The sequence below is a fragment of the Rhinolophus hipposideros genome (genome assembly GCF_964194185.1).
Source record: "Rhinolophus hipposideros genome assembly, chromosome: 12".
Classification (NCBI taxonomy): Eukaryota; Metazoa; Chordata; class Mammalia; order Chiroptera; family Rhinolophidae; genus Rhinolophus; species Rhinolophus hipposideros.
The window spans coordinates 68,161,438-68,184,428 of NC_138058.1; the positions used below are offsets into that span (position 1 = coordinate 68,161,438).

Genomic DNA, 22,991 nt, shown 5'->3' on the forward strand with positions numbered 1-22,991 from the left:
CCTCATCTAGCTTCAGTATACACGCAGGTAACCATAATTGTCTCAAGAGTGTTTCCATTTCCTAAGGACCACTTCCTGTGAAAAATTCTGCCCTTAGCATATTTACCTGTGCTCCCACAGGTTCTCTGCCAAATTCACATACCCATCAACTTGACTTCATAAACACATAGCAGTCTTGAAAAACTATCAAATAACATTAAAATAAGACACAAACTTCCATGAAAATACAGTCATCAAATTTATTATTTTCATTAGGTTGCTATTTTATGGAGAATTCCTAGGACTAATGTTTCGTGTTTCTTGACATGCAAGAGTTAGCATTAACAGCTTAAGTTACTATATATACTACTGCTTGGAAGCAGTAGAACAGTTTTAGAGTTGTAAGACTACAGACTTATTACTCAAATCGGATTCAGCGAATGTTAAAATCAGAAGGTTCTGAACAGCTGGTTAGGAAGGTAGCCAAGATGTAGAAAAGATGTCTGCGCCTCCTTTTCAAGGGCAGCCAACTCCTGAACTGTAGGTGCCAAAATGTCCACATGGCCTTTATAGCTTCCACCTGCATCACACACACAAATTACAATGCAATGTAAATGACATGCTTGAAATAACTTGTCAGCGATACTTTGGTTTTATTATATCAGTTTACACATTGCTTCTAGCAATAAAAATGTACTACTGTGCAAGTTATATCAAAAACTCAGAGTTCTAAAAATGTTACATCAATATAAATCAATGATTATGCCTCACTAACAGCTGTCCCAATACCCTTACCCACCTTTCCCCTATCATCTTCCTTGATTTGGAAAACCACTAGTTTAGCTGGAATCTGAAAAAATCTTCAGAATGAGCTAAAGGCATTCCAGGCAAAGGAAATAGTATGCCAGGTTATCACTTGAATTAAGTTAAAGGCTCCTGATTGTCTGTTCAAAATCACCGTTATACTGTTGTTTGCTAATAATTCTATAAATGTCCAACTATTCTCATGACATTAAGACCTTAAGAGAAACAGCTATGCTGCTTCTCCATTCACATACAGATCACACAGGGAATGCTGCAAGACAGATATGGGCAAAGTGCTGAGAATAAGGAGGGAATCATCAATACACTAAGAACACACACTTAACATGATGAAAAAAAGCGACTCTTCTTAAACTGACACTCAAAAAGGAAACATTCACATTTAAAATTGAATTAAAAGTAACTCAAAGCTTACCACCAGCAGCCCTTTTTTGACCATAGGTAACTTTTCCATCAAATTCATCCACTGGTACTTTTATATCTGGCTCAACCTGAGAAATGGTACAGTTCAGGTGTTCTTCCATCTCAGACAGCAACTAAGAAAGGAAGAGGAAATTAAAGCATTTTCAAATAAAAATTTCATTTTGACAGTTGCATTTTAACAGCATTAAATAAAACCAGGAAGGCTATAATACTTAATATAAATGGAAGTTACCATATTTTGCCATGTCTAATAGTCACTTTTTTGCCCAAATTTGTGAGGGAAAAATAAGGGTGTGCATTATACATGGATAGTACTAATTCCGTATCTATATAAATGTTTTTAATTCTTTTATTTATGCTTATGAATTAGAAGTGTAATTTTAGAAATCAGTAACGATAGCCATATGCAAAATAATATCCTAGAATACGATAATCTGTTTTGTTGAACTTACGACGAACTTGCAACGATGAAGAGTTCTTGGCCTTCTACAGTATGATGCGTAAATATTGTAAATTTGTTACCAGTACATAAAATGTCTTGTACCTTGTGTCTGTTCTTGTGTTTTTGTAATTATTTGTTACATAAAATTTCTTGTACCACAATATGTTAAAAAAATAAAGCTGAAATTCTTTTATAATACAAAAAACGAGTACCTAAATGTAAACAAATAAAAATTTGAATTAACAAATTAAAACAGAAGATTTTTCCCCTGAAAGTTTGGGTCAAAAACATAGGTGCGAATTATACATGGGAGAACATTATACACAGCAAAATACAGCATATTTCTGAAGAGGTGAATTCACAAGTTACAATTGACAAATCACAGTTAAGATTATAATCAATTACTCAATACTTTCCCTCAAAATTGACAAGAGATAAACGCCAAGGAACAACTTTTATAGATAAATGCAGACTATTTTACTAATTTAATAAACTTTATCTTACCTGCATTTCATTGTACCATATGGTACAACCGCCATCTTCCTTGAGTCTTGTGTTATAACACCCTTTTCCACGGTTGCTACACACATGGTACCAAACCTAAATTAAAGGAGGAAAAAATATTAACATGTTTGGAGATATCTTTATTTTCAATTTGTTTTTCCGTAGCTCCTGTCCTCGAGGCACAAGAAAAATTGACTGCAGGTACGGTATGTCATCCAACTACCACCACCACTCAGTAGTTCATTAGTCTTCTGAAAGAATTCTCTTTCAGAAAAATCCGAACCTTTTTCTAAAAGATATCAGTTATAGAAAGGAATTCTCAGATAAAAACAAGGATGAAAAGTTGAATATTGGAAAATGCTATATCAACATGTGTATCAAGAATAGTTCAAATGTTTTCTGTAAGAATAAAGCAAATAGCAAAAAGCAAAATGAACAACTAGTTTGGGCAATGAGTACATGGGAGTTCCTTATTCTTGCAACTTTGCTGCAAATTTGTAATTATATCAAAATTACAAGTTTCCCCTGCCCCGCCCCCAATAAAAAGTCTTCTATGGCATTATGCCAGAGAGGGTTTAAACCCTTTTTGGTGAAAACAATTATATTAACGCTATTGAGAAAAATTTCATGTTGCATTTTTTTCTTTTTCTTTTTCTTTTTTTTAATTAAATTTATTGTGGTGACATTAGTTAACAAAATTATATAGGTTTCAAGTGTACAGTTACATCATCTGTATATTGCATTGTGTGTTCACCACCCAACGTCAAATCTTCCTTTTTAAACTTCATCCCATTTGTCCCTTTAATAAACAGAGAGAAAAGGCTGCCATAAAAATATTCATTTATATTGCATATGCAACCGAATTAAATGTAAATGGAAAAATCAAACTGCTTTTATTTCTAATGTCTAAAATGACAACATAAACAATGACTGTAATAAAACACAGAAAACATTACCTTCTCTTTCTCTGTTGCCACCAGGGAAATAGCCAGACCCATCCTGAAAGATTTTAAGTCTTTATTAGATTTCATTCCTGAAGCACAGAAGCTCAAAAAGGAAAACATAAATCACAGCCCTACCTTTCAGCTCTTCCCACTCTGCCAATTCGATGCACATAGTTTTGCTTTTCATCAGGTAGGGTGACATTTATAACTGTAAATAAAAACAACTATTACTAATTGCCATTAGTTTCTAAAACTTTCCAACGTATTAGCTTGTTTGATGTTCTAAATATTTCAAACATATTAGAAGTTTTATTTTAAATTACATAAAATTCAATCTGCCGACATAAAAAGTTTCTTTTTACCATAAGGAACACCATGGATATCAATTCCTCTGGCAGCTACATCTGTGCACACCAAGAATCTTACTTCTCCTTTCTAAAGAGAACAGAGAGGAGAGAAATGAATTTAACAGTAGGTATACTAAAAAATAAACCCAAATACTATCCACTAAACAAAAACTCTAATAACTAACTTGTTACTATCAGATTACAGGCCCAGATATTCATAGTTCTCTGGACCAAGTCTTGAATTTTTAAGTTATGATCTACTGAAATATGACATTCAACATGAATAAATCAATGACTGGACTCATTTTTGCTTTTCTTTTTTCTTACATCAAAGATACTAAACTACTGCTAAAATTTGGCTTAATCTTTAGAAATTCTGACTGGTAAGAGAAAGATCAACTAGAACAGAATACAAATTCACAAACATTATTTTTACCCTTGTATTAAAATAAATTCAGAATACTCGACATCCTACTATGAGGTTTCAGTTTTTGTGACAACAAAATCCTCAAGAGAAGAAATAGAGAGTGCCTCCTGGTGCTCACCGAACAAACACAAATTAGCCTTTGGATATCTGTGTCCCGGGGCACAGCAAAAGTTAGGGATCTGGAGGAGAGGGAAGGGCATCCTGACTTTTGGTCCAGTACAATGCCCAGGGCACAAAGGGTGGCACCCGTGCTGAAATGATGCCATCTGATTATGTTTAACATCCACATCAAACCACAGCATGGAAACATCATCCAAAATTCCTACGGCCAGTACTTCTCACCTTTTATCATATGATGGGTCTGAGAGAAAATATCTGTACCATACAGTGGGGCAAACGCACTGTAGTAATTGGATGACAATGCTTGTGGGTGGCGGCTATTGACCTTCAGCTCTAAATGGCTCCAGACCTACGCAGCTACACCAAGAGCTCTGTCTGTAACCTGCTCATGTGCTACAAGCACACAACTGGGATGGTCTGCTCCCAACAATTCAAACTATATTTAATTCTACAAAACCATATTCTTTTAAAAAAGTTTTTATTGTTTATTTTTTATTTTTCAATTATACTTGACATTCAGTATTATTTTAATTTCAGGTGCACAGCATAGTGGTTAGACATTTATATAATTTACAAAGTGATCCCCCCAATTAGTCTAGTACCCATCTGACTCTATACTTCATAGTTTTTATAATATTATGGACTATATTTCTTACGCGGTACTTTATATCCCCATGACTTTTTTTTTTATTAGTTTCAGGTGTACAAAACAATGTAATAGTTAACTTTTATACCCCTCACAAAGAGATAATCCCCGCTCCCCCAATCTCCTACCCCTCTGGCATCGTATACAGCTGTTACAATTCCATTGACCCTATTCCCTATGCTGTATTCCATATCCTGTGACTATTTTTTAATTACCAGTTTGTACTTCTTAATCCCTTCATCTTTTTCACTCATCCCCCAACCCCTCTCCCATGTGGCAACCATCAGTTTGTTCTCTGTATCTATGAGTTTCTGTTTTGTTTGTTTGTTTATTTTGTTCTTTAGATTTCACATATAAATGACATCTCATATGTTACTTATCTTACTTCTCTTAACAATAGTACCTTCTAGGTCCACCCATGTTGTTGCAAATGGTAAAATTTCATTCTTTTTTATAGCTGATAACAAAACCATATTCTGATTCCTGTCTTAAATTAATCTACAAATTAAGTTCTCTATGGGTAGTACTACAAACTATATTTTAAAAAGGCTCACAGACATGGTTTAACCATACAATGATGCTTCTAAAAATATCTACCCGAAAGAATTGAACTAAAACCTTCTTAAATTGAGAATTCCTATCACAGTGGTGCTGTGCTAGTAAACATGACAGAGAACATGTTTACTATCTGACGTATCAGATGACTAAGCCCAGCCATGATGAGAATACATCAGTTAGGGTAGAAGTAGTCTGAAATTTCTAGGACAAGAATTGCTTTAACAATATTAACTGGAACTGATTAAAACCAAATAAAACTCCCCTCTTAAGTACTAAGGAAAGGTAGTCAACTAAATATCAATACCTTAAATCTTTCCAAGTTTTGCTTTCTCTCGTGAGGCTTTCTGTCACCATGAAGACAAACACATGAGAACTGGTGTCCTTTTTTATCAGGTCCTAGTGAAAAGCAGATTAGACAGTTAATCTTGAACAACATTAAGACTATGTAAAAATAATAAATAAATAAATGAATAAATAAGTAAAATTCAGCTTGCAATGGTACCATATGATTCCATGGAAATCTATACCCCAACTTGCCATAAACCATGGTGACCACAATCTGTCACAGGCGAAATGCCATTAAAATGGAACTCCGTGGGCATTAAAATTGATTTTGCTTTGAAGGACATTTTAAATCACCCATCTCAATCTAGAGGATTAATAAAGCAGTAAGCCAACCAATACGCATTAGTAAGAGAAAAATGTGTCTACCTGGAACTTTACCTATCCCATACAAAGGAAAAAAACAAACAGAAAAAAACAGGCAAAAGAGGTTATTCTTGAAGAACCAAAACAGGCATCATGAAGTTCAGGTCCTTACTAAAAGGCCACGTCCACAATCCTGCCCTCCTCAAGGCATGCTAAGCGACTTAAGTTATCTGGTTTCCTGGCCAAAGGAAATAAGAAGCAGCAAACAGGAAGAATGGAGAGGTACTACTTCAGAGGTAGAGGCAGCCAATCCTAAAAAAGAAAGTCTCCAAACACAGTAACAAAAAGCAGCGCAGTGCAGACCAGAGTAAGGGCAAATAGCCTTCTAGAACTCAACAGAATCTGTTAGCACCACTATGAGACAGCCCAGAATAACAACTACAGAATTCAAGGAAACAGTTCACTTTGAAAGATATCCCCCCAAAATGACTAACACAAAAACTAATTACGCAGAGGAAAAGGCTAGCTAATCTGCACTTCCGCAGGCAGGCGTGAAGCTGAGGTCTCACCGCATGCCGGTTTCAAGCAGCTCAGGGACGTATCACACACACACTCCCACACTCCCCCTGTTGAGGTGCCTGTGCAGAGGGGAGGGACCCTTTCTCCCTTCCCCTCTCTTAAATCCTGGCATTGGTTGCATACTGTGTTATGCTAGTTTTAGTGATGGTTTGGGAAACTTGTTTTCATAACAGAGGTAACCAGAATATTGAGAAAAGGAAGGTAAGTGAGCTAAGGCATATTACTGCTGGATCAACAACATTCCTAACCACACAATCAAATCCTCCACTCAAAACAAACCTGGACAGGAAGAAATATTTATTACAAAACAGTCGCTATGACTAAAACAACCAAGCAAGTCTGTCTGCCAGGACTTGGGGGGGAAAAGTGTTCCTAACTGTTCACTGTAACGAGCGATGATGGAACATATGCTTTATATGACCATTAGTTCAAACTTTTAAATTGTTCAAATTTTCCATATCTTTTTTGAGTTCTCTATCTCCTCGATGTACATCAATTATAAAAAGATATATGCTAGTCTTCCCCACTATGAAAGAGGAATTTGTCTGTTACCTTGTACACCTGTCAATTTTTACTTTATATATTTTTCCAACTTGTATTTCAAACATAGCAAAACTGAAAGAATTCTAACAGTGAATTACTATATTCTCACCACCTAAACTCTACTAACTGAACCTGCTTTGTCACGTACCTGTCTAGCCCTCTCTCCTATTAACTCATTTTTGTTTTTAATGCATTTCAGTGTAAACTGCAGATATCAGTACACACTTCAGCATGTGTATCAGCAACTAGAGTATAGGATTTGTTTTGGTTTTATTTTCCTTTTGAGGTAAAAGTTACCTACAAGGAAACGTATACACCTTAAGTGTACGTTTGCTGAGTTCTGACAAACACACACACCTCTGCAGCTCAAAGCCCTATCGAGATGCAGACCAGCACCCCACAAAGTAGCTCCACGCCCTTTCCCAGTCAATCCCCACTTCTCTCCTGGGGACAAACACTGTTGCTGTTTTTCTCCATCATTGATTAGTTTGACTCGTTCCGAACTTCATACAAATGGAATCATACAGGATACACTCCTGTGCAAGACTTCTTTAGTCATCATAATGTTTGAGATTCATTGTGTCTCTCAGTAGTCTGTTCCTTTTCACTGCTGAGTGGTATGCCAACATATAGCTATTTCACATATTGCTTGGCCATTTCCCTATTGATTCATCATCACTCAGTGTTTTCAGTTTGGAGTCACTATAAATGAAGCTGCTGTGACCACTCCTGCACACATCTTTTGTTTTCCTTATCTTGGATAAATACTTAGGAGTTGAATTACTAGGCCATAAGATAGCAATGCTTAATTTTATAAAAAACTGTAAGACCTTTTACCAAAGTCGCTGTACTATTTGATATTCTCACCAACACTACACATGCTCCGGCCGCTCCATATCCTCACTGAAATTCAGTGTTCCATTTTTAATCTAGCCATTTCAACGAGCGTACAGTGGTATCACACTGGGATTTTATTTGCATTTCCCTCACAGGTGATTATGTTGGGCATTTTTTCATGTTGGCTTATACATTTGATGCATTTTATAGGAAGCATAAAATTGGAATCATCTGTTTCAGATTGAATATTTTATTATATCATGACTCTTTATTTCTACTAACAGTATTCTTGTCTCATATTAATACTGCTAGACTTAACTAAAGCTAATAATTTTGGCCAATATTTTAGCTGATATACATAAATATTGTTTCATTTTTTTTTTCTTTCAATCTTGCAATGTGCTTAGGTTTTAGGTATGTTTCTTGTAAACCTATATAGCTAGATTTTATCCAATACTACAATTTATACCTTTTAACAGACTTCAGTCCACTGGTATAAATTACAGTGTTCACTCATTGTATTCAGGTTTTTCCACCAACCATCTTACTCTGTAATTTCTAACCATTCTGTTTTTTCTCATTTTTTTCCTCTTTCATTCTCAGCCTTTGATAGATTAAGGTTTTTCCCTCATATACTAACTTAGAAGTTATATGAGTACATTCTATTATTTAATGACTATACTTGAAATTTTAACAGTAAAGTTAATCGATAACTTTACCCTTCTTCCAAATGACATAAGGGCCTTAAAAATGCCGTGACTCATGTTCCCTGTAAAGAAACTGTACCTGTGTGGAAAATGAGCTCATTGTTCTTCCTAGGGCTTATCACATAGAAAAGTACTGGATAAGCACAAACACTTCCGATGCACCATCATTGCTTTCAATTCTGTGCATGCATGCTAGACTACATCAACATGAGATTAATAACCTATTAAATGAAGAAATGAACACAATTTATTTCAAGTGAGGAAACATTACCTCCTCCTTGTTGCATGAAATACTGCTCCAAGTTATCGCAGTCGATTTTGGTTCTGCAGAAAATAATTGCTTGATCCATCTTGTGTTCCTTGATGGCTCGCACAGCATACTCTCCCTTCAGGATTTTAATAGCTTCAGACCACATCTCTTAAATACCACAAGAACAAAAAACAAAACACATAAAGAATTTGCATCTCAAATTGTCAGGAATACACACAACAGACTTACTGCTTAACTCACCTAAAATACTGCTTTAATACAAATCTTATTGACAAGAACAAGAAATAAAGATAGGGTGAAATGGTGAGATAATCCATTCATTCCTTTATTTTGGTTTTTGTTAATATTTTTGATGCCAGCTTGTGGGGCACCAAAAGACCGATAACCATATCTCTTACGAGGGAAAAACACACATAGATACAAATAAATATACCCACACAGAACTTTGTTCTGACCTCTCATGGAAAACTAACCCTATTCTGCCTTGCATTAACTTCCCTAAATGCACAATAAATGTTTATTCAGTTATTTTAACCCCCTTAAAATGTAAGTGATGTACTTTCTAAATCAATCTAAATACCAGCAAGTTCATGCTTCCCTTTATGGAATAAAAACCATACATCTAACCTAGTTAGTAATGTCTTAGTCACCACCTTCCAAATCTCTATTTTTCAATGTGAAACTAAATTTTAATTCTGTAACCAAAAATATTTCTAAGGTTTCTATGGTCATCTCTAATTGTATTGTACGAGTAAACTAAACACAAGTTTTACAAGGAAAAATACATGAAGCAGTAAAAATTTTTATTTTATAAAATGTATTCCCAAACAGTGGGATGATGCATTGTTTTGAACCAGCAGTGTCTCTGCTCCTCTCCAACAATAGGGCTAGTTGGGCATATGCCTTATAAATTTGGAGCTGCACATAAAACTGAGTTCAAAGAAACTCTCTTTAATCAAAACTTCAGATAATTCACCTTCTAGATACTTACAAAAAACCTACCGCTGAATCTAACCATGAACCAAATGCCGCCTAACCCTTGCGAATGATCCACTTGAGACACCTGCCATCAGACATGCAGCCTAATGAGTTTAATTAAGATCCATCTAAGCACTGACCTGTATCATGATGCATCTTCATGTATTTCTGAAACATTATGTACCTGAATCAACTGTTTCAGCTCTGCCTAGTAATATCTTCATTGCATCAAGATCAAAAGTTAGGCTTTTTAAAAAGCGGATAAATATTTAATGACATGGAGTTTCAGTTTGGGAAGATGAAAACGTTCTGGAGAGGGTAGTAGTGATGGTTGCACAGTAGTAGTGTACTTAATGCCATCGAACTGTACACTTAAAATGGTTAAACCCAGCTTGATCTGAAGTGGGTAAGACAGAGGATAGAGGCCCGTGCAGATGAAAGGTGCTACTGAGAAAATGAGCAGTGAAGGATTAATCTTGTCCCAAAAGTTGTGGGCAGTAACCGTTAAGCACATGGACTAATCCTGCCTGTCTTCACCTGGGGGCCTTGGCCCATGCTATTCAGTCTACGCTAACAGTGTGATCTAGGGTAGGGCCTGGGCCAATCAGCATCAGCTCCACCTCTGGAGGGACTGAAGGCCAACTATCTCCGGAACTCTTTATAGATACCCTCTTTCCACTCTGACCTTGCTGTTCATCACAGTAACTGCATCTACCTGGCTTCTGATGATTACGTTACGTCACCTGGTCTGTGTGTGTGTAGGGGAGGTGGGCCATCCTAACATCCCCATTGCAATCAGTGAGCCCATTTCTGAAACAGCATCTCCTACTGTTAATCTGGCCTCCAGAGGAGAGCCACACTAATTCTGGTACCCCCTTTCACAGAGCCTTATTACCAGTATGGTAAATGGTGTATCCCCTAGGCCATTCCATGGAATATAACTGCCTGGTGGGTCCTCCAGGTTCACTTTCTATAGACACTCTAGCATGCTCACTTCTTTGAACTTTGTAATCCCTTGCTCTACTGCTTTCCATGGAAAAAAACAAAAGGTTAAAATGGTAAATTTTATGTTATGGATATTGATTCAAAAAAATCAAACTATTATAGTTCCAGATCATTTCTGTATCTTTCACAAAGCTGTAGCTAAAGACCTTTTTCCTTTGTTATCCAATTCCCTGATAAGAAGAACCTACATGACGTTTCTCCTGGAATTCAAGGCCAATGAAAAACCTCAATAAAACAAACCAATTTCAACACATTTTGTTGATACTTTTAACCTACCTGGACTGTTAGCACCAGGTCTTGTGTTATCTTTTGCATGTACTTCATCCGTCTACCAAAAAGAGAGGATAAAAAAGGCGTGAGGAATGGTTAAGTAATGATTTAGAACAGGTGCCATTTATTTATTTATTTATTTATTTATGTTGGCGAGATAATTGTATTTACCTTTAGGCAGCATTTATAATGTATAGGCAAAACTGTTCTTCAGATTCAGAAAATCTCTTTATTAACTGCAGGCCTAAGGCTAATCCATTATAAATAATAAAAATGCAAAGATGGTTTTCAGAATATTGTGTATTCACAATAAACATACCCTTATTATAATATATAAAGGTAAATCTAATAACAGTGGGGAAAATGACAAGATGGACACATGAAATTGATTTCAGGAAAATAAGGCACATCAGGAAGACACTAAAACACTACTAAAACTGGAAATCATTGTATCTGAAATTAGATCTCTATACACAGGTAATCCTATTTATAAAAATTGTACCAAGGAAGATCACAAAAGCAGCTTTACAGAGAGAGAATAAAAGACGAGTCCATAATTTATTCCATGCCATACAAGCCTACCCTTTCCCAGTAAATGTGATGGGTTTCTTAGGTACAGTATCTGGTTGCTTTAAGCATCACTAGGAGCCCAAGGTTACGCTAGTTTAAAAACGCTTCACTATACGCAACTGTTAACACTATAAAGCACTTACTCTAATGTGGTTTTTTCCAAGCCTTTCCCAGAGTCTGTCAGTTTTGGGATTCACTGGGACAACCACATGGTGTACGGTGTCTGGAACGGAATCTTCTCCTTTTAAATCAACCCATGTGGGAAAATGCATTATCTTCTCAGACAGTTTCTTTACATCAAAAGAATGCAAAGTAGCTGAGCAAACAATCACCTAAGAATAGAAAAATCAAAATTGAGATAAACTTTTATAGTAACAATGATCCTACCTATGAATACTGGTGTGGGGCACAAAGTGCACTAAGCCTGGAATCTAAAGACAAGTTCAAGCCTGACCGCAGCACCAACTAGTGGTATGACTTCTGTCAGGTTAATCTCTCTCAGCTTTAGTCCCCTCACTGCCAGAGAAATCATGCCATCTAGTCCTCAAGGTCCTACAAAAACTAAGTAAGATGAAAAGGTTTTGAAGATCTAACATTATAAGCTTTAGATTTATCATATTTTTCTTTTAAGTTTATAAGAAAACATAAACTTACCTAAACTATATTTATCCCCTTCTCTTAAAAGCCTCTACCTATTGAATTCTTTCTAAGAAGGGTAAGAAAAAATAAGAGTACTATTTTAAGAAATTACTGAAGAAACAACTGTTTTTCCACAGGTCAAAATGTTTTTTCTTTCAATTAGGAAACAGTACCCACGGTCTGGGATATAAACTCTAAATGCTCTGTAGAGCAAAAAAACAAAACTGAGACTTTTTACTTAGTCTTTTGTAATACCTAAGTAATTTCCTCTAATTCCCTTCTTTATTTCTAAAAACATCTTTTAAGCCTGTTTCCTTTGTGTACACTATTTAATCAAGTGTTGAAGAAAATGTTTTATAATCAGGAAACACTAAAACAAGATGTAAATTACTGTAAGACAAAAAAATTAAACATTAATACATAATGATTATTTACATGTATTTTAAGATGCATTAGTCATTTTATACCTGAAGTCTTTTCCCATCAGAGGTAATCTGAGGAATCTGACTGTGAATCCTATTTATAAAATCAGAATAACCTTGAGAAAGAAGCCCATCCTGCATGAAAAGCAAAGAACAGCATAAGTTTTTAAATCAGTACCCAAATCTTTCTTTTCTAAAACAAATGTAAAATGTAAGCTATGGAAACTAATTCACACACATACATATCCCCAAATTTCCTAAATGATTATTTTCTATTGGATATTTAGAAACAAGTTATAAATTCAACTTTAAATCCCATGTGACTAAAACATGAAAAAGTTGACAATAAACAATCCAAAAACCATGCTCCAGTATTCTAGAATGAATACAAGAGCTAACAGCTTTTATCACGTCTTAAGCATATATTCAACATAGAAACCGGAAACAAAAACCTGTGCTAAAAAATGACTTTAACCCATCTTGAAAATCATTTGGCAGTATGTCTCAAGCGCATTAAACACAATAATATCTTTTCACACAGCTCACATTTTGCATTTATGATATAAAGATATAATTTCTAATGTGAAAAAATATGTACAAACAAAAATAACTATTTGGAAAGAAAAACCTACATATCTCGTAACAAGAGTGGTTAAATAAACCATGAAGTATCTATATAAGAGGCCATCAGATGGCCTTTAAAATTATTTACAAACAATGACATAAAATACTTATAATACATTAGAAAAAGATTTCCTGGATTCTTCAAAGCTTGATTTCAACTACATAAAATTAATATTTACGTAAATATAAGGAGTGGATGAAAATGTACCAAACTGGTGAGAATGATTATCTCTAGGTATTAGGATTATGACTGAAATGTATTTCTAATTCATCATTTTACATATTTTATCTTTAAAAAATATAAGCAAACACTTTTAAAAAGCGTAAGTAAATTTCAACATACAGCTTCATCCAGGACCAGGAATCTAACTTGGGATAAGTTCAGCTTTCCAGTTGACACCAAATCGTCTAGTCTTCCTGGAGTGCCAACAACTATATCTACCTGAAAAACACGAAAAGAAGCACCTGATGAACACCAAAGAACTATTATAATCACCTTAAAGTACCAACCAACGAGAGTCTACATATTATAAAACCACACATACTGAAGCAGTCAGTCAACTTTAAATCTGCAAAAAAAAGGAGATACAGATAATGCCATGTTATCAAACTTGTATTTGGTTTGAGATTACTATGAAGAATTTGGCAACTGAGTTTGATATCTTTAACTGTTACATGCAGTCTAATATATAAAACTTGAATTTTTTGAGTGAAAATCAGATGAATTTATAGAAACTCTGAAATTAAACCAGGATTCAAGTCCCGGTTCCACCACTACCCAGCTGTGTGACCTCAACTTATTTATACTCTTTTCTAGATTCAATTTTCTTCTTTTGAAAGGAGTAATACCTTCTGCTTTGCAAGATAGTTGTGATAATTAAGAGATATGTAAATCATGTGATGCCTAGTGTGTTAGATGTTCAAACTGGGATTCAAATGTGAGAAAAGATCTAAATCAAATAAAAACAAGTTTTACTTAACTTTTTATCATAAAATTTTCAAACATACACTAAGACAATAGTACGATAAACCACCATACCAGTATAATTAACATTTTCCATTCTCCCCCAACACAACTTTTAATCAAACCCAGAGGTATGGTGAAGTAAGCTCCACCCAGGAGATGTAACATCTTGGGCAAGTTACTTAATATTCAGCACGAGCCCTTCTCCTAATCTGTAAAACTGGACAAGAGTGCTATTGTGAGAACTGAATAAGAAAATGTATGGAAGGCATTTAGCATAGTATGTGGCCCATTTCTAGAAAGCAGTCAATAAAGGTTAAGTATTTTTAAAGTACACATGTGGATGTATGTGTGTGAACACAAATAAGGGTTTTATATAAAATCATTCAATGAATTAGTTCAAAACTTCTACTCTTTACCAGTAGGCATGAAAAATCACTCCTATTCCTTTTCTCCATGCTAGACTAAAACGTAACTGTCTCCTAACAAATGCATTCCACTAGCCTCATTACCTTACTATCTTGCCTTTTGAAAAAGTGGAAAAGTGTGCTGAATGGACTTTCAATTTGATCCAATACATTTTTATTCCCATGAAAAATAAGACACTTCTGAAGCGACGGTTTAATTTGTATTGGTAACTACAAGCAAGTCTCAGTTCAACCTAGAGAACATTGTCTGACAATACAAAGATAAAATCGGTTCAATGTATTGAGAACCCACTATGTGCCAAGCAGTGTGGCAGGTGCTGCACAAAGAATGGAGAAAATATCACTGTGATTCTATGTGTAATATCTTTACTACAGGGTTCTAACCTACTATGTGAGTTTCCTCCCTCCTCCATTTCAGTACCGTATTTTCCCCAAAATAAGACCTAGCCGGACAATCAGCTCTAATCCATCTTTTGGAGCAAAACTTAATATAAGACCCGGTCTTGTTTTACTATAAGTAATATAACATAATAAATATAATAAATATAAATATAATATAATAAATGCAATATAATAAATAATAATATAATATAATATAATATAACATAATATAATATAATACAATACAATACAATACCAGGTCTTATATTACTTTTTGCTCCAAAAGACGCATTAGAGCGGATTGTCCGGCTAGGTCTTATTTTCAGGGAAACACAGCAGGTGAAGTGAGTATGAACAGACACAAGGCCTCTCAGGTTTAAAGAGAAAAAAATCAGTTCAGTTGGAAAAGCCTGAGCGATAAACCCGTACGACTTGTATTAACAGCACCAACTATGCCATCAGGTCCCCACGCACCCGGTGTACAATGCTGCAACTTTAAAAAACTCAAAGAATTCAATACTTCTACTCTCTCGCTCCGAATCTGACTTCTGTCCCAGCGTTAGATATAACACAGGCTAAGGCTGATCCAGGAGGTGCCACGTGGGAGGTAACAGACATACTAGAGAAGGCAAGGTGGAAAGAGGAGCAGAAAGAGATCATGTTAAGTCCCCTAAGGATAATGAAATTGAATCCTGCCAAGAAAGCTATGGAGTAACACTGTCTGGACTCTGGCATTGGCTTCAGCCAGTACCCAATTTTAGGTATGACTGATGAAAGCGGATCCAATTCCCTAAAAGTTCCGTAGCTGGAAAACATGAGTTAAGAAACTTAACTTATGGGAAAAATGTATTTGGGTTTAAGGAACCAAGACTGGGAATGAACGTACTAAATCTCTCTTACAACCGCTAAAATATAACACTAGATAAGAACATATTAAAGTGATACTGTATCTTAAAGAAGTATTAACAAGTACAGAAACGTGATTCCTTGCTCTGATTATGCCATAGCAGGTCAAATCTAAATCGTCAGCATAAAATTTCGTGTGATGGGGCACCAGTGGCACTGGCGGGAGGACGTTTACACTCCGTGACTCACTACCAGGTGGTTTAGACTGAATGGCAAAATATTTCAGGAAGGAAATGAAGAGAAATTTGTTAGGAAAAGGTTATTTCACACAAATAAAATATTTATAAAGTCCCACCTGTATTTGGCTTCAGAGAATTGATAAGCAGTTAAGAATTCCTCAAACTTCTCCCCTAATAATGAGGAGCAGTCTTAGCTTTGTCCTTTATAACTGCACGCCTGGGCACAGCCATTAAGACTTGCCCTTACACACAGGTGAACTCATCTCCCTCTTACTGGAACCACATCCTACATCCTGCCAAAACTTCTAGCCTTCTCTGCAATCCATTTTATCTCCATTTCCAGTCTTAACTCCAGTTCTTTTTAAATTATCTTCAAAAGAAATGACTCTTAATTCATGAAAGCAACAATAAAGGAAATTCTCAGGTGCTCAAAGGTAATCAAAAAAAATGTATGCTGGAATTTTGCTTGAGGGGTTTGGAAGAGACTACTGTTCTATATACTTTTGGGAAAAGAAAAGGCATACTTGAAAGATGTCTTTGAATAAATATGTACTTTTTTGACTTTGTTTTAATATCAGACTTCTTTGATTTTTCTTGAAGCATAACACTATATTGCCAAAATGACCACCCATGTTACATTTTTAAAAATTAAAAGTACAACTTACCCCATTATCTAAAACAGAGAGCTGATCCCGTGCTGCAACACCTCCAATTATCAGAAGCTCCCTGAAACACAAGAATAATAATGTATAAAAATATTAAAGTATGCTTTACCGTTAGACTTGCGTCCACTTCTTTTAGGTGGTAATTAAAGTTAAGTAACTGAGAAGGAATCTGCAAGAAAAGTCTGCATTAGGGTGGAAACAAAGCACTTCATTTTCAGCAGCCAAATAAATGCTAAAGCATGGGAAAGCAACTGACGAGAATGTGAAAGCATGGAACATAGCAAACATCAGCCCTCATCTACTATTCTTCCATATTAGGATAACTCCAGGTGCTCCAAAATCTTGTTTCAATCTACTTTTTTTAGACATATGTGGTTACATGGATATAAAATATCTCTGAAATAATATATAAACATCAATTTTTAAAAGTTGTCCATGGGTAAAATAACTAAAAACTGGGGGCCGGGGTGAATGGAAACTTACTTTTCATATAATATCCTTTTGTGTTGTTAAAATTTTTATCATTCCAAATACTTCAAAACAATGTTTAGGTTAAAAAAGATTGCCTTATGTCAAGACAATTCAAAATTCAATGGGGGGAAAATAGTCTATTCAGCAAATGGTGCTAGAAAAAAAGGACATGATTATGCGAAAGTCTGAAGTTACACCTCTCCTTTATACTATACACAAAAATTGTGAATTATCAAAATGAATCACAGCCCTAAATTTAAGACCTAAAAATATAAAACTCTTAAAAGAAAACATAGGAGCAAATTTTCATGACCTTGGATTAGGCAGTCTCCTTACACACAAAAAAAACATAATCTGGGCTTCATTAACATTAAAAAACTGTATTTCAATGGACACTACCAAGAGAGTGAAAAGCCAGCCCAGAGAATGGGAGAAAATATTTGCAAATCATAAATCTAATGTATATCCGTCCATACATACATATAGCTCAACAATAAAAAGACAAATAACCCCACTGAATCAGCACAGAACTTACAAAGGGCCAACAAGCACACGAAAACATGCTCAACATCCCTATCGTATCCTCGAGGCATTTTATCACACTGTTTCGTTGTTTCTTTCCCCTCCACACTATCGCCATACTTAATCCTACGAAAACAAAGATTAATTCTCATTGTTATATCCCTGATTCCTAGCCTAATGTCACACATAGTCGGTATTCAAATAGTTACCGGATGAGTGACATGCATCAACAAAATCAGGAGTTACTGTATTAAAAAGTTTTATTAAGTATAATTTATCCCTGAATAAGTTTTACTTGTAAGAAAGGTCAATATGAGAAAGATGGGTGTGTGAGACGCTAATAATTCAAAGTTCCTGAAATTAGATAGTGGTCATGGCTGCGTAACATTGTAGCTTTACTAACAACCACTAGATCCTATACTTTAAATGGTGAATTTTATGATGTGTGAATTTAATAAAAGCCATTACGGTAAAATTAACAAAAATCAAGTGGCAAATCAACTGACAAGGAAGTTTACTTCCATGCTAAGGCGTTCCTCAAATTACTAAAAGGGATTGCTACTGATCAAGAAGTTCCCCGGGTTCCCTTAACTATGGTCTCCCTCTAAGGATAGGAAGAGCCTTCTAAACAGTGACCAGTCCAAGTACTCAAATGAAGAAGGTCACCACTGGGAGATAGACTGGACCCAACCCTCCATGTTAATAAATTTACCAACATGCTAGAAACAGAGTAACAATACACTGTCTATACAAATGAAGTGATGAATCTAACTGAATGAAATGCTCCCTTTAAAACATTAATTTTTAGGGGTGGCAGATGGCTCAGTTGCTTAGAACGCGAGGTCTTAACAACACGGTTGCCAGTTCAACTCCCACATGGATGGTGGGCTGTGCCCCCTGCAACTATACTTGAAGGACAACGCCTTGACTTGGAGCTGATGGGTCCTGGAAAAACACTGTCTCCCAATATTCCCCAATAAAAAAAATTAAAAGAAAAGCAAAACATTAATTTTTACTCTGATACTATTTTGCAAACCGTGACTCTTTATGTAGGAACACAGAAACACAAGATCTCAATTTCTTTTTTTTTTAAATCAAACTTACCACTTAAACAGTTTTATAGAGAAACTAACTGCTACTCTCTATCAAAGTTAAACATATTCACACACGTCTGTGTATGTATAGACACTGAATTTCTACCTCAATTTTTTTCTACCTTACTCTTCCTCTAAAACACCTCAAAACCGAAAGACAGCAGACAATTGAGCACAAAAGGAAGCTTTACCTTAATTTAGGATTATCGACATATTTCTTAAACTGCTTGACGTTATTCAAAGTTTGTTCAGCTAACTCTCGGGAGGGCTCGATAATGAGAGCTTTGGGGGCATTGGGGAGAAACTTGGTCTGTGCCACCTGCGCGTTACCTTAAGAGAATACAACAGATTAGAACAAATTCCAATCTCCCTTCAAAGTACCTTTGTTTGTAAAACAACAAATATTTTTTTGTTTGTTTGTAGGAGCACAAATATTCCTATCAAAATTTTCAATGACAATTGTCAAAAAGTATAGGAGATAGTCAAATAAAACAAAATACTGCTAAGGTTCCTAAAAGGAACTAAGGTTTCTTTAAAATTACTTGCAATAACTGCAGTTGATATCTGTTTCGTGATGAAGTCAACTAAGTTATGAGATGTACTTCCTTCCAATAACTGAAATCGATTCGGCAGTACAACTGGTACGAGCATGAGCTCTGGACTCAGCTCTACCACTTACTTGCTCTGTGACCCTAGGCAGGTTACGTCAAGTCCCTACTCCCCACGTGCTGTCTGTAAAATGGGAGGAGTACTACCTTCCAGGCTTGTTGCGAAGGTTAAATAATCCGTGTAAAGCACTGAACACAGTGCTGTGGCACTTAATAAGCACATGTTATAAATAATAAATATCATCATCATCATCATCATCACCGGGAAACCCAAAATGCCTACACAGAAACCAAATACCTCGAGATTGTGAATTAAGTTTTGAAGCTGTTTTGACTAATGTGTTAAATAAAGATGTGTGACTAAACCAGCAAGGGGAGTGTACGTAACTGACTCATTAAGAGACGCCTTACTTCCTGGGGTTTCCACCCCACCCCACCCCTGAAATCCTTCCCCTCAGATCCAATACCTGTGTGCTGCGATTTGACAAGGTAACTATCCGGTGCCTTGGAAAGAGCAACGAAACCATCTTTTGGTGGAAACTTAAATTCCTCTTCACCAAAGTTAAATTTTAGTTCAGCATTCTAGCGTGGAATAAAGGAGAAAATGAAAATTCTTAATCTAATAACAAACTAGCCAATACAAAAGAACGCAGATCAAAGTAGCTTATAATCACAGCAAAATTTTTTCTAACTAGATTCTTAATTACCTTCAAAACACAGGCAGGAAAGAGGGCTTGGTTTTTCATATGTGGTGGTATTTCAAACGCCAGACCAAGGTCTTTTCCTTAAAAAGGAAAAACAAAAAAAAGTAAGAGAAAGAAACCAAAACTTCCACATGCTCACACCATCAACCTACCAACGGGCCTGCTTTCATGCTTTTCCTCATGTTACCGTGGATAAATTATGCCGCGTAACGCCAATCTCTTCACTTTTTTACTCGATCCTGAAACTGTCCCCGCTCCCCCTCTACATTTTTAATTAGTCCCTTCCTACTGGATAACTTCCATTACACACTTCAACTAGACACTCCATGGCGTACAAATGTACTGAAATAGTTCCTGTACTAAAATACAGATTAACTTCCTTGAACCCACATGTTCCTCCATTTATCGTTTTTCTCCTCCCTTCTGTAGTAAAACTCCCTGATTTCCATTTTCACTGAGTCTACTTCATTTCATTCTTTTCTCTACTGACCTCATGCCCCACCGCACTCCCCGTACTCATCCCTAACTCCACTCAAACACTCTGTCAAGCTCATTGCCAGATCCAGTGTTTACTGCTCACTCATCTTTCCAGACCAGACTCATCAGTAGCACTGGACACAATTTGATTGTTCCCTTCTCCTTCAAATACTTCCTTCACCTCGACTGCAGGACCTCAGTCTTTCTTCTTCCTCCAATTCCTGGCTTTCTTCCTCCCTCTGTGGATTCTCCTCGATTTGCTGACTTCTAACAGTAAGAATACCCCAAGCCCCAGAGCCTTCCTATTCCCAATCTACTCTCCCGAGGTGGTGTCATCTAGTCCTATGGCTTTAATTATCATCAATAGGCCAATGACCCCCAAAGATACATCTCCAATCCTGATCCCACCGCTGAACTCCTGACTTGCATGTTTAACTACATACTTGATTTCACCACTTGGAAGTCTAATAAGTGTCTCAAACTTGGTATGCCCCAAATAGAACTTCTAGTATCCAACTGGCTCCCTGCCTACTGCCACCACCCACCCACCTGCCAGTTTATTTTCAACACAGAAGCCATAATGTTTCTATTAAACTAGACAGATGATACAAATTCTCTTCTCAAAACCCTACTAGCTTCCAATCTCACTCAAAATAAAGAATTTCTATCTCAGCCCACAAAGCCCTACATGGCCTGGACTCTCTACCTCACCGATCTAACGCTCTACCACCTTCCTCCATGCTTAGCGTGCTCCAGCCCCACTGGCCTCCTCCCTATTACTCAAGCTCCCCAAGCACACTTCCATCTTGGGGCCCTCTACCTGAAATACTCTTCCAAGATATCTGCATGGCCCACCACCCACCACATTCCGATTTCTACTCAAATGTCAGCTTATGTCAGCTTATCAGAAAAGCCTTTTCTGACCATCCTGTAGACAACGGCACACCCCCAACTGCCATCACTTCCCATTCCCTCACTCTGATTTTACACTCTCTTGCAGCACACCTGTCCCCACCTAACACAGTGTCTGTCTGTCTCTCCTCACCAGTAGGTAAGCCCCGCAAAAATAGACATGTTTGTCTGCTCCATTTTTTGCCGACTCTCCAGCACCTACCAGGGTGCGTGGCACATAGAAGATGCTCAATAAGTATCTGTTCACAGGAAAGGGAGGGAGGGAGGGAGAGGCACTGAAGAGAAGGTTGAGGGAATTTTTAAAAATCACAAATATTAGGTTACACGTATCTTCTCTAATAAGATGCCCCACAGAAAGCTTACCATTTTTGGAGAATTTGATATGCCCTTTATCTATATCCAGGTAACATCCAATGGTATCATGCATAGTGAATTCCTAGAAAACCAGAAAGTCAAGTGCTGATCATAGAAAGCAATAGCATAAAGTTAAAAGTTCAAACACAGCTGCATCAAAAGCATGTTAGTGTTTCAGTATAATTCCCTAACGCTCTACTGTACGTGTTAGAAATGCCTATCATAGCATTTTGTACATAACAGTAGAATCAGCTCACAGGTTTTTTAGAATCAACATGACTTTAGACTCACCAGAACAAATATATTTAGATTAAGAAATGAGAATAACATACATATCAAAGCCAAAGCCAAAACCAAAATGGGGTAAAAACAGAACAGAAAGTAGTATAATTTGGAGGAGCTAAATAAATTGTGTAACATTTCTTCACTGAAGTCCAAATCTGACCTGTGGAAAACATTCACAAACTCCATCTGAATTTGAGAATCATTTCTACACCCTCAGTCACGTCATGAGTGATCAAGTATGCAAGAAAACTTACTAATGGTATAATTAAGTCAATAATACAACTTACCTCTCCATAATTATCAAACTGTTTATTATGGGATTTCTTTCCTGTTCCACCAAAGCCAAACCCAAACTTGTCCGTACCTAGATTTAAAAAGTATTTTGTTAATGTGGTAAGAGTAAATATAAAATTAAAATTAAAAAATATGAAACTAAGGGGCAGCCCGATGGCTCAGTTGCTTAGAGTACGGTGCTCTTAACAACAAGGTTGCCGGTTCGATCCCCACATGGGCCACTGTTATCTGCGCCCTCTACAACTAGATTGACACAACTACTTGAATTGGAGCTAATGGGTCCTGGAAAAACACACTTAAACAAAAGTTAAAAAAAAAAAAAAAAAGAAAGAAACTACAAGCCCGTAAAGGAAGTTTACAAATTTACAGTAACTTAGAGCATCTAGGCAGTATTGTCTGGTGCGTACTTGAGCATGCCAACTGGACTCTACCCTCATAGCCT

General features: G+C 36.3%; 1 protein-coding gene across 1 annotated transcript in view; it reads right to left on the bottom strand.

Moving 5' to 3' along the window:
- Positions 1 to 225: 225 nt before the first annotated feature.
- DDX1 (DEAD-box helicase 1) overlaps positions 226 to 22,991 on the bottom strand; it is a 32,193-nt gene continuing 9,427 nt past the window's right edge. The window contains exons 9-26 of the mRNA XM_081068164.1: positions 22,543 to 22,619; positions 21,980 to 22,052; positions 20,231 to 20,307; positions 19,991 to 20,105; positions 19,107 to 19,245; positions 16,829 to 16,889; positions 13,649 to 13,747; positions 12,727 to 12,816; positions 11,764 to 11,952; positions 11,057 to 11,108; positions 8,798 to 8,944; positions 5,517 to 5,608; positions 3,477 to 3,549; positions 3,250 to 3,322; positions 3,127 to 3,169; positions 2,171 to 2,266; positions 1,217 to 1,337; positions 226 to 559 (exon numbers count right to left, since the gene is read on the bottom strand). Of these exons, the coding sequence (XP_080924290.1) occupies positions 429 to 559; positions 1,217 to 1,337; positions 2,171 to 2,266; positions 3,127 to 3,169; positions 3,250 to 3,322; positions 3,477 to 3,549; positions 5,517 to 5,608; positions 8,798 to 8,944; positions 11,057 to 11,108; positions 11,764 to 11,952; positions 12,727 to 12,816; positions 13,649 to 13,747; positions 16,829 to 16,889; positions 19,107 to 19,245; positions 19,991 to 20,105; positions 20,231 to 20,307; positions 21,980 to 22,052; positions 22,543 to 22,619 (1,748 nt within the window). The 3' untranslated portion in view covers positions 226 to 428. The remainder of the gene's footprint in view (positions 560 to 1,216; positions 1,338 to 2,170; positions 2,267 to 3,126; positions 3,170 to 3,249; positions 3,323 to 3,476; positions 3,550 to 5,516; positions 5,609 to 8,797; positions 8,945 to 11,056; positions 11,109 to 11,763; positions 11,953 to 12,726; positions 12,817 to 13,648; positions 13,748 to 16,828; positions 16,890 to 19,106; positions 19,246 to 19,990; positions 20,106 to 20,230; positions 20,308 to 21,979; positions 22,053 to 22,542; positions 22,620 to 22,991) is intronic.